This window comes from Dendropsophus ebraccatus, chromosome 13 (assembly GCF_027789765.1).
Source record: "Dendropsophus ebraccatus isolate aDenEbr1 chromosome 13, aDenEbr1.pat, whole genome shotgun sequence".
NCBI classification, from domain to species: domain Eukaryota; kingdom Metazoa; phylum Chordata; class Amphibia; order Anura; family Hylidae; genus Dendropsophus; species Dendropsophus ebraccatus.
This window is the reverse complement of record NC_091466.1, coordinates 38454621-38467067: the sequence shown is the minus strand read 5'-3', so window position 1 is coordinate 38467067 and position 12447 is coordinate 38454621. Positions and strand designations below refer to the sequence as shown.

Below are 12447 nucleotides of genomic sequence, written 5' to 3'. Positions count from 1 at the left end.
AACAACCCCATAGACCAAACAATAAAAGCGTTATAAGGATGGGAATAGAGCGATTTTAAACACATTCAGTTTTTCTTAAAAGGTTTAAACTGACTCTGTACCCACAATCCCCCCCCAAACCACTGGTACCTTCGGATAGCTGCTTTTAATCCAAGATCTGTCCTGGCGTCCGTTCGGGAGGTGATGCAGTTATTGTTTTAAAAACGACTTTTAATCCGGCAGCGCTGTGTCTAATGGCCGGGGCTTACTTTAGTATATGCATTAGGCTGGCACACCCTCCCTGTCCTTCCTCCCCACCATCCTCATGATTAGGAATGCTCCAGGCAGATTGCTTCCTATTCCCCTTCTGTGTGCATAATGAACATGGGCTGGATTGTTAAGACACCTGTGCAAAGCTCAAACAGCAGTTAATGTTCCTGGATCATTCCTAATGCTGAGGAGGGCGGGGAGAAGGGAAGGAGAGGTTGTGCCAGCCTAAGGCATATACAAATGTAAGCCCCGGCCGTTAGACACAGCGCTGTAGGATTAAAATTTGTTTTTTAGCACAATAACTGCATCCCCTGGCGAACGGACCTCAGGACATATCTTGGATTAAAAGCAGCTATCTGATGGTACAAGCGATTTGGGGGGGTCAGATTGTGGTACAGAGTCGCTTTAAAGTTTTTAAAAGCCATCAAATAATATAAAAGTTATACAAGTTACATATCATTGTAATTGTACTGACTTGAGGAACATAGATAACATGTCAGTTTTACCATAGGGTGAATGGCGCAATTACGAAACCCCTCGAAAATTTCAAATTTCACTGCACATATAACTTCTTTCTGTTTTTTTTTTAAGCATATTTTATAGAAAAATTAAGTCTTTATTTGCAAAGTATAATTAGTGTCGCAAAAAATTTGTGATCATGTGGGTTTGTAGGGGGAAATATGCAAGCGCAGTGGCCTTTTAAACATGAGGAGGAAAAAACAAAAGCGCAAAAATGAAAACTGGCTCCGTCCTTAAAGGGTCAAAGGGAACTGAGCTGACATGGTTCCCTGGAGCATTGTATAGAGCTCCAGAGCAGCCCAAGGCACATCATGGCCACAGCTGCAGCAGAAGCTTTATACTAAAGAGAAAAGGAGGTTTTAATACCGGGGCGCACGGCAGGCAGAGGCAGGAAGGTAGTCATCTGGGCGGCTCCCTGCCCGTGTGTAGTCATCGCTCTCTGCCTGTCAGCGCGTTTGGCGGGAGGATTGACAGGCCGCGCACCCCACTAATTAAACCTCTTTTTCCTAGCTACACACCTTCTGCTGCAGGAGCTGCATACAATGCTCCAGGGAACCATACCAGCCCAGTTGGGCTGATTTTTTTCCTTTAAGTTATAAGAAAAAACATTATACTTTAATTGATATAATAATGTGATATAAGCCAAATTTTCTGATGGAGTATATTACTGACTGATTTATCTATGTTCCCAGCTGGCTCCAGTGTTATGTCGTGTGTAAGCTGCTTCTTCTTATTCTTTGGGAACAGTGAATCGGCCATGATTGCACTACTCTGCCTCTTTGGTGGAGTCAGTATAGCATCTTGGAATGCTCTGGATGTCCTAACTGTGGAGCTCTACCCCTCAGATAAAAGGTATATGGATCTTTAAACTATGTATGATCAGGGATAACATTTAAATCAACTGTCCATTATTGTGTCAACTTCATACTGCTTGAAATGCTTTGTCCTGACAATAATGGACTTCACAAGATCTATGATGGTTTCCTGTGTAATCTGGCACCAATACATTAGTAGGAGATCCTTGAAGTCCTGTATTTTGTAAGTTTTTACAGCACATTCCACAGATGCTTGATCTATGAAATTTGAAGGCCAAGTCAACGCCTCAAACTCTGTGGGGGACATTTAAGAAGACCACACACGCTATGAGCTAGGCTGTATTCCTGTTTTCCAGAAGGGACTCGGATTCCCCAAGGAACGGGAAGACAGCGGAATTCGAATACCAATGGTTCTGGTTCGTACGAACCCGAACCTCGGCCCGGCTTGCTCATCTCTAATGAAGAATACAAAATCAAATAAATAACACCCTGACCTCATTCATTTCATATATTTTCATGATATACACTTAATCCAATGGCATTGTCCCAAATCCTTGATTAGCCTTTATAGCACTGGATATCTTACACCAACAAACTAGATCTTAGATTCTCTAAAAACCTTAGATTTTCCAGATTAAGTTCTACTTGATATTCCTGTGGTATAGTCTGAATTCTTTTAAATATTAGGCCTAGATCACACACTGTATTTTTTCCACTAAATAACAGTAATAATGTAAAGTAAAGTACGGGTGATGCAGTACTGGCCAGGTTGAACATCTTAGACAGCAAACGTTCTTTGACATGGCCATGTCACAGAACGGCCACTGTATTGACATGTGTGAACATGGCCTTAATCTGTCGTTCTTAGTGACCTTAGAATAGTCATAACTTTTGTTTTATTATTATATAATGCTATATACACTTTCTGGCGACATGAAATAACAGTGCATTAGAGTCTAATATCTGGTGACCTTGAGTTATGCAGGTGGCCAGTTGGTAAAAGCAACTCTGTACCCACAATCTGACCCCCCCCAAACCGCTTGTACCTTTGGATAGCTGCTTTTAATCCAAGATCTGTCCAAGGATCCGTTCGGCAGGTAATGCAGTTATTGTCCTAAAAAACTACTTTTAAACTTGCAGCCCTGTGTCAAATTGGCATGGCCTAGAGTATGTGTGCCCACTCCTCCACACCCTCCTCATCATTAAGAGTGCCCTGGGAAGTATTTTTCCTATTCATCACTTGTGTGAACACTGCACATGGGCCTTAATGATCCAGCACATATGCAGTGTTCACACAGGTGATAAATAGCAAAAATCCTGCCCAGGGCATTCCTAATGATAATGAGGAGGGTGGGGAGGAGGGATAGAGAGGCGGTACAAGGCTAGGGCACACACACTCTAGGCCACACCAATTTGACACAGGGCTGCAAGTTTAAAACTTGTTTTTTAGGACAATAACTGAATCACCTGCCCAACGGACCCCAGGACAGATCTTGGATTAAAAGCAGCTATCCGAAGGTACAAGTGGTTTGGGGGCTCAGATTGTGGGTACAGAGTCTCTTTAATGCCCCTCAAATATGGGGATCGTACATTATATACTCAGTTCCCTAATGCCTAGTAACACCATGACAAAGTCATATGTCCATAAAGACAGCACCTTTATCTTTTTATACAACCACACAAATAATGATCCAAAATTGAAGCAAGACCATCACCATCTTTAAAAACAACGACTTTAAAAGGGTACTCTGGTCCTTTAGTATATATATATATATATATATATATATATATATATATTTATATATTGCCGTCCTTATATAGAAGATAATAAAGAGCCTATTGTTACCTAACCACACTTCCCCTGGGGTCCTCCTGTAGCATCTTTGGGCCCTCCGCCGAATGCTCCTCCTGCCATTTCTGACACAAACTCATGTCGGCAGTGATTATCCACTTTTGACAATTTTTGACTGAAGTGGGGCAGCGCCAAGGCTAGTTATTGACTGAGCAGGCTTTTACTGCTGAGAAAAGTCTGTTTTGGAAGTGGCAGCAGGAGCATTCAGTGGGGAACCCGAAGATGCTGCAGAAGGTCACCCAGGAGGGCATAGTTAAGTTAGAATTGGCCTAAAATGTTTTATGTATTATTGCCCTTTATTTCAACATAATAAAGGGCTGAAGTACCCCTTTTATATTCAGACCATAAAGCCAATGTAAACAAAAATATTTTGGTTCTAAAGGACCAATGATGTTTAACCCCTTAAGGACTGCGGGCATAAATGTACACCCACGCAGCCCGTGCCTTAACGCAAATGGGCGTACATTTACGCCCACGGTTTACCCGATCGCTGTGATCGGGTAATGATGGCTGCTGTAATACACAACAGGCCATCTTAGCTGGTCAGCACGGGTGGTGGATTCCCCCCCCCCCCCCCGTGCCTACGATCGCTGTAATTGGCTGATTTATTTAAATCAGCCAACTACAGTGATTTTCCGGTTCCTGGGTCATCGGTGACCCAAGGCTCCGGAAATCAATGGTGATTGGTGCTGTCCGAGACAGCACCAACCATCATCAGTGTGTATAGTGAAAGGGGCCATGGTGCCACCCTCCCGATCGCCGCTATTGGCCGGCCAGGTCCGGAAGGCCAATAGCCGCAATCTAAGTAAAAATAAATATTTTTACTTTGCTCTGAACCCCTCAGTCAGCTGGCTGAGAGGTGCAGAGCAGGTGTGTGTGGTATGTGAGCACCATACTCACTGGATCCCGGCGCTGGAGTGAAGATCTGCGGTCCCGCGGCGTCCTCTTCATTCACGTTGTCTTTTTTCGGCTCCTGTCGGTTTCCGTCGGCTTTTTCCGTCGATCTTCTGCTATCTTCGTCCAGGTACGTTGTACTGTCCCCTAGCGACTGATTAGTGTATATAATACACTAATCAGTGGCTTTGGGGTGAAGAGGTAGCTTTTTAAAAAAAAAAAATATATATATATATTTTTTCCGCCGCTGAGTGCTGATCAGCATCGCAAGTAAGTGAGCCGCTGATCAGCAACTCCTCTTTTTTGGCATAGGGTTTTTTTCCCCCTCCCCCTTTTTTTTCTATATCCTACCACCACTATCCGCTGAGAAGTACCGCACATAAGTGCGGCATTTATCAGCAACTCCTTTTTGGCATAGGTTTTTTTCCCCCCTTACTGTTAAAAACACGTACAAAACACTACATTACACTACACTAGCCCACATTACATTACTTGAAATAAAGTTTTACACTACACCACTACACTACATTCCATTTACATACCCCCATATACCAATCCCCGTATAAAAATGTCCTAGAAAGTGTTTTCGCTGGAGGAGGCATACGCTCTTATTGCCTCAGACACCGAAACAGCCAGTGAGGATGAATGGAGGGATCCTTCTTCTCCATTCATCCTCATCATCATTATCATCCTTCTCATCCAGTGATGATGAGTATCCACCTAGGCGTCCAAGGAGGATCCAAATTAACCCCACTGGTCTTAGAGAAATAGACTTTTTCAAGCTCTATTTCTCCGGTGACCTTGTAAATTTGATGGTGGCACAAAGGGTTTTTTGCCTTCCTCTGGAATAACACAGGTTGAATTTGATGGACTCTGGTCCTTTTCAACCTTATAAACTAATAATTGGCCTAAAACCCCTAAATAAATTAAAAATTGTCCTTTTTCCCCAACTAAATAGGTATGACCCCCATTCCCATTAGAGGCTTGCCATGTTGCATTTACAAAGCCTCTGTGCTTCCAAGACAGTAGAAACCCCCAACAAGTAACCCCATTCTGGAAACTGCACCCCTTAAGGAATCTAACAACGGGTGCAGCGGGGATATGGCCCCCTGGTAATAGGCACATTAGTGCTGTGAAAGTGAAAAAAAGGGTATTTTTCATCTTCAAGCACATGTTCTACATATGTGCCCGTCACCAGTGGGGTCCATATGCTCACTGCACTCCTTGTCACTTGTGGGGGGTTCCCACTGTTCTGGCAGCACAGGTGCTTTGTAAATGTGACATGGCCTCCATCCTCCATTCCAGCCTTTAAATGGCGCTCTGTCCCTTTGGTGGCTTTCCCTGTGCCCATATGGCACATTATGTCCACATTTGGGGTATTTTTGTACTCAGCGGAAATGACCCTACACGTTTTGTGTTTATTTTCTCTTTTAACCCCTTGTGGAAATGAAAAAATCAAGGCTAGACAAACATTTAGTGTAAAAAAAAAAATACATTTTTACACTAAATCATTGATCTAGTCTTTATTTTTTCATTTTCACAAGGGGTTAAAGGATAAAAAAAAAACATGAAATGTGTAGCGCAATTTCCCCCAAGTACCGAAATGCCTGACCTGTGGACATAAAGCGCAGTGAGGGTGCAGGGTAAGCCTCTAAAGGGAAAGAGCGCCATTTGGCTAGAATGGATGGTGAATACCATGTCGCATTTACAAAGACCCTGTGTTGCCAAGACACTGGAAACCCAGCAAAAATGACCCCATTCTGGAAACTGCACCCCTCAAGAAATCTAATAAGGGGTGCAGTGAGGATATGGACCCCTTGATGATGGGCACATTTGTGCTGTGAAAATGTAAAAACAAAATTTTTACCTTTCATTTCACATTGTTCCACATTTGTGAGGGGTTTGGTTTCCAGAATGGAGCCACTTGTGGGGGGTTTCCACTGTCCTGGCAGCATACAGTCTTTGTAATTGCAACATGGCCCTCAAAATCCATTCCAGCCAAATCCAGCCTCCAAAAGCCAAATTGCACTCCTTCCCTTCGGAGGCCCGTCTTGCGGCCGCATGGCTCTTTATGTCCACATGTTGGGTATTTCCGTACTCTGGACTAACTGCTCTACACGTTTTGTGTTTTGTTTTTTCTTTCTTTTAAACCCTTGTGAAAATTAAAAACTCACACTAAGCCAATGTTTAAGTGTAAAAAAATTTAATTTTTACACAACATCATTGATCTTGACATTTCTCTTTGCACAAGGGGTTGAAAGAGAAAAAAAACAAAACAAAACATGTAGAGAAATTTCCCCTAAGTACGGAAATACCCCACATGTGGACTTAAGGTGCTATGCGGCCGCAAGACGAGCCTCCAGTGGGAAGGAGCGCCATTTAGCTTTTTGGGGCTGGATTTGGGTAGATAGGATTTCGAGGGCCATGTTGCATTTAAAAACTCCTTGTGTTGCCAAGCCAGTAAAAAAAAAACACAAGTGGCCCCATTATGGAAACTGTTGGTCTAGCCTTAATTTTTTCATTTTCACAAGGGGTTAAAGGAGAAAAAAAACACACAAAATGTGTAGAGGAATTTCCTCTGAGTCCAAAAATACCCCACATGTGGACATAAAGCGTCATGTGGGCGCAGGGCAAGTCTCCGAAGGGAAGGAGTGCCATTTGGATTTTGGAGGCTGGATTTGGCTAGAATGGATGATGAACGCCATGTCACATTTACAGAGCCCTCGTGCTGCCAAGACAGTGGAAACCCCCCAAAATTAACCTCATTCTGGAAACTACACCCCTCAAGTAATCTAACAAAAGGCACAGTGAGGATATGGACCCCTTGATAATAGGCACATTTGTGCCGTGAAAGTGAAAAAATAAAAATTTTCACTTTTACGTCACATTGTTCCACATTTGTGCCCGTCACCAGTGGGGTCCATATGCTCACTGCACCGCTTGTTAGATTCCTTGAGGGGTTTAGTTTCCAGAATGTGGTAATTTGTGGGGGGGTCTCCAGTGTCTTGGCAGCACGAGAGCTTTGTAAATGGGACATGGCCCTTGAAATCCATTCCAGTGAAATCCAGCTTCCAAAAGTCAATTTGGAGGCTCAGCCTGCGCCCGCTTGGCACTTTATGTCCACATGTGGGGTATTTCCGTACTCGGGAGAAACTGCGCTACACGTTTTGTGTTTTTATTTTTCCTTGTATCCCTTTGTGAAAATGAAAAATTGAAGGCTAGAACAACATTTCAGTGTAAAAAATTAATTTTTCTTTTTTCACGCCACATTGTTCTGAAAATCTGTGAAGCACCTGTGGGATCCAAATGCTCACCGCACCCCTTGTTACATTCCTTGAGGGGTGTAGTTTTCTAAATGGTGTCCCTTTAGGTTTTTTTTTATGTTTTGGCACCCCAGAGCCTCTGCCAACCTGAAGTGGTACAGTCAAAAATGACCAAATATAATGGAGGCATTGAAATTCACTAGGCGCTCCTTTATATCTGAGGCTTGTGGTTGCGTTAAATAGCGCATTAGGGACACATATCGGGTATTTCTATAAACTGCAGAAACGGGGCAATCAATATTGGGGTGCATTTCTCTGGTAATAGGTTTACAATTATGAAAGATATTGGATTACAATAAAATCTCTGCACAGAAAATTAATATTTTCAAATTTCTTACACACTTAGCTTTTATTTCTGTGACTCCCCTAAAGGGTTAAAAAAAACTTTCTAGATGTGCTTTTGCAGAGTGTGGGGGTGCAATTTCTGAAATGGGGTGCTTTGTGGGGCTTTTAAACATACAGTCCCCTCAAATACACTTGGGTAAACCTGAACAGGTCCCTAAAAATATCTGATTTTGAAATTTTACTGAAAATTTGGAAAATTGCTTCTAATGTTTTAAGCTTTCTATTGTCTAAAAAAAAAGAAAAAAAAAAGAAAGATAGTTCAATAAATGCTGCCAACAATAAGTAGACATGTTGCTAATGCTATTTAATATATAATTTTTGTGGCATAACCATTTTCTGTATAAGCAGAAAAGTTTCAAAGTTAGAAAAATGCATTTTTTCATAATTTTTCATTTTTTTTCTTTTCATAAAGATTCATTATAAGTATCAACTCCAATTTACCAGAAATGTAAAGTAAAAGCACTCCCAAGTTATTAATGAATAAAATTTCCCAGGGGGCAATGTTCTAGAATATACTGATGTCGACATATGTGATGGTGTCTCTAAAGTTGTTTTGGTTGATATCAACCAGCGTCCTTTTGCATGCACTTACTAGTCATTGCTCCCACTAGCCAGATTCCTACTCCACACTGATGAGGGGCAAATACACCGAAACAGCTGTCTGTGTATGGATACCTTGCTTGGGTGGTTTCCTTGATTGGAGACATTCCTTGGCTTGGTTGTTCCCTCCCGGAGGAAGGTCTGGCTAGTCCACTGAAGTCGAGACATGTGATGGTGTCTCTGCAGTGTTCTTTTGCATTAATGAATAAAGTGACACAGGTCATATTCATAAAATTTGCCTCGGTCCTTAAGGCCATTTCATGCCCGGTCCTTAAGGGGTTAATGAGGTGCTCCAGCAATTTTTTTTTTCCTTTTAAAACCACTGCCGTCAGAAATTTGTAATTTACTTTTATTAAAAAATATCCAGTCTTCTGCTGTACATCCTGCAGGAAGTGGTGTATTCTTTTCAGTCTGACACAATGCTCTCTATTGCCACCTCTGTCTGTAACAGGAACTGTCGAGAGCAGTAGCATATCCCAATAGAAAACATTTCCTATCCAGGCTGGAAAGAATACATCACTTCCTGTCGGACATACAGCATCTAAAAAGGACTGGAAGACTTGAGATTTTTTTTTAAATAAAAGTAAATTACAAATGGCACCAGATGATTATAATGAGATTACAGTTTATGGTGCTCTACATAGGCAAGAATCATAACAGGAGATGGTGAAAATTAAACAACTGCTTTATGCTGCTTTATGGCTGAAATTGCAGACCCACAAAAACACATAGGCTTTGTTTACACAACGTTTTTTTAGCTCTGTTTAACCCCTTAACGACATCGGGCATAAACTTACGCCCTCGCGCCCTGGTACTTGGCGCATCAGGGCGTAAATTTACGCCCGATGTTTCCCCGATCGCTGCGTGTTCACACACAGCGGTCGGGGAAGATGGCCTGCTATAAATCATAGCAGGCCATCTTAGCTTCACGGCACGGGGGGTGGTTAACACCCCCCGTGCTTACGATCGCCGCTATAGGCTGATCAATTCAGATCAGCCAATAGCGGCGATCGGAACCTTTCCGGGTCATCGGTGACCCGATGACCCGGAAAAAAATGGCGATCGGTGCTGTCCGAGGACGGCACCGACCGCCATTACTGTAAAAAGTAATGGTGATCGCCGTGCCACCGGCCCGATCGCCGTGAACGGCCGGCCGGCCGTTCACGGCGATCGGGCCGGTGGCACGGCGATCAGAGTCCCACAAAATAGTAAATACCTGCCCTGGACCCCTCAGCTAGGTAGCCGAGGGGTCCAGAGCAGGTATTTGTACATTACTCACCTGTCCCGGGCTCCTGATCGGCGTCTTCCGGGTTCGCGGCGTCCTCGTCTTCGTTCGGGTCTTCGGCTTCTTCCGTCCCGTCACGTTCGGCTTCTCTCGGCTATTTTCGGCTCCAGCGTCGGCTTTTTCCGTATTTTGCGCTCTGCTGCCCTCTAGCGGCTGATATGTGTAATACACTTATCAGCAGCTACAGGGATGTTCAGAATGTAGAAAAAAATATATTTTTTTTTTTTTAAAATTTTTTTTTTTCGATTTTCCGCACCCTATCGCCGCTGAGTGTTGATCAGCATCGCACGAAAGTGCGCTGCTAATCAGCAACTCCTCCTTTTTGGCGTAGGGTGTTTTTTTTCTATATTCTACTGCCACAGTCTGCTAATAAGTGCCGCACATAAGTGCGGCATTTATCAGCAACTCCTTTGTTGGCGTAGGATTTTTTTTTATACTTACTGTAAAAAAACACGTAAAAAACACTACATTACACCACACTACATTGAATAAAGTTTGACACTACACCACTACATACCCCATATACCATTCCCCATATAAAGATGGCCCCCAGGGTGTTTTCGGCGTCAGAGGGATACGTTATTATTGCCTCCGACACCGAAACAGCCAGTGAGGATGAATGGGGGGATCCTTCTTTCCTCCATTCATCCTCATCATCCTCATCATCCAGTGACATGTCTGGGGGTAGCGTAGCGTACGCTGCCCCCCAGACACGTCTTTTCCGCCAGTACCGTCCCAATAAGAGATGACTGTATGGCGTGAAATTCTCCAAACTGTGTGAGCGTGCCTTAGGGTACACTTACAGACTTAGGGTACGTGCACACTGCGGAATCGCGACAGATAACCCTTCGTGCATTCCGCAGCTGGCACCCGCCGGCGGACTGATGCGGGCGCATGTCTCTACCCGTGTCATAGACTCCATTCTATGCACGGGCGGAATCCGTCGTCCATCCAAAGAATGAACACGTTGGACGGAGAGCGGAATCTGCCCGTGCATAGAATGGAGTCTATGACAGGTGTGGAGACGTGCGCCTGCATCAGTCCGCCGGTGGGTGCCAACTGCGGAATGCACGAAGGGTTATCTGTCGCGATTCCGCAGTGTGCACGTACCCTTAGAGTGTATGTAGGAAGGGACACCCGAATGCAGCCCCCAGATGCCCCCAGATGCCCCCCCCCCCATCCTCGGAGTTAGTGGGAAGATCGTCCGGGAACTGATCTTCCCACTGCTGGATAAAGGTTACCACCTGTACGGGGATAACTTTTATACCAGCACCCCCTCTTCTGGTCCCTCGCTGCCTGAGCTACTGTAGCTTGCGGCACAATCCGAAAATATCAGAAGTAGTAATAGCGCCCTAATATTTAGCAGCCATATAGTGTGACACCTGTCCTGATCGCCCCGGCCTCTGCATACTGATACTGGATCGCTCCAAGGCGTACCACACGTCATTGGGGTTCTACATTGTCTAAATTCTGACCCTTATTCCTATTTCAGGGGTCACGTTGATCCAGGGATTATTCTGATCGCCAATATGGAGTCGGGAAGTAATTTTTCCCCTGTGATGAGGCTACTGTCGTCTGCCTCACGAGGGTTTTTTGCCTTCCTCTGGATCAACACAGGTTGAGTTTGATGGACACCTGTCATTTCCAACCTTATAAACTAATAATTGGCCTAATACCCCCCAAATAAATAAGAATTGTCCCTTTTCCCCAGCTAAGTAGGTATGGCCGCCATTCCCATTAGAGGATGCCATGATGCAATTACAAAGCCTCTGTGTGGCCAGGACAGTAGAAACCCCCCACAAGTGACCCCATTCTGGAAACTACACCCCATAAGGAATCTAACAAGTGGGGCACCGGGGATATGGCCCCCTGGTGACGGCCACATTTGGGACGTGAAAATGAAAAAAATTGTATTTTTTATTTTCTCGGCACATGTTCTACGTAAGTGCCCGTCACCAGTGGGGTCCATATGCTCACTGCACCCCTTGTTAGATTCCTTATGGGGTGTAGTTTCCAGAATGGGGTCACTTGTCGGGGGTTTCTACTGTCCTGGCAGCACAGGAGCTTTGTAATTGCGACATGGCCTCCATCCTCCATTCCAGCCTCTAAATGGCGCTCTGTCCCTTTGGTGACTTGCCCTGTGCCCATATGGCACATTATGCCCACATGTGGGGTATTTTCGTACTCAGGGGACACTACCCTACACGTTTTGTGTTCATTTTCTTTTTTAACCCCTTGTGGAAATGGAAAAAAATCAAGGCTAGACCAACATTTAGTGTAATTTTTGTAAAATTTTTACTCTAAATCATTAATCTTGTCATGATTTTTTCATTTTCACAAGGGGTTAAAAGATAAAAAAAAACATTTAATGTGTAAAGCAATTTCCCCTGAGTACGGAAATACCCCACATGTGGACATAAAGCGCCATGCGGGTGCAGGGTAAGCCTCCGAAGGGAAGGAGCGCCATTTGGTTTTTGAAGGCTGGATTTGGATGGAATGGATTTCGAGGGGCCATGTTGCATTCAAAAGGCCCCTGTGTTGCCAAGACAGTTGAAACCCCCCACA

The 12447-nt window shown here is 44.0% G+C and overlaps 1 protein-coding gene across 4 annotated transcripts in view; it reads left to right on the top strand.

Moving 5' to 3' along the window:
• Nucleotides 1–12447, top strand: part of SV2A (synaptic vesicle glycoprotein 2A) — a 620870-nt gene that overhangs the window by 491696 nt on the left and 116727 nt on the right. For all 4 annotated transcript variants that reach the window (XM_069950896.1, XM_069950897.1, XM_069950898.1 and 1 more), the window contains one exon: nt 1461–1620. In XM_069950896.1, the coding sequence (XP_069806997.1) occupies nt 1461–1620 (160 nt within the window). The remainder of the gene's footprint in view (nt 1–1460; nt 1621–12447) is intronic.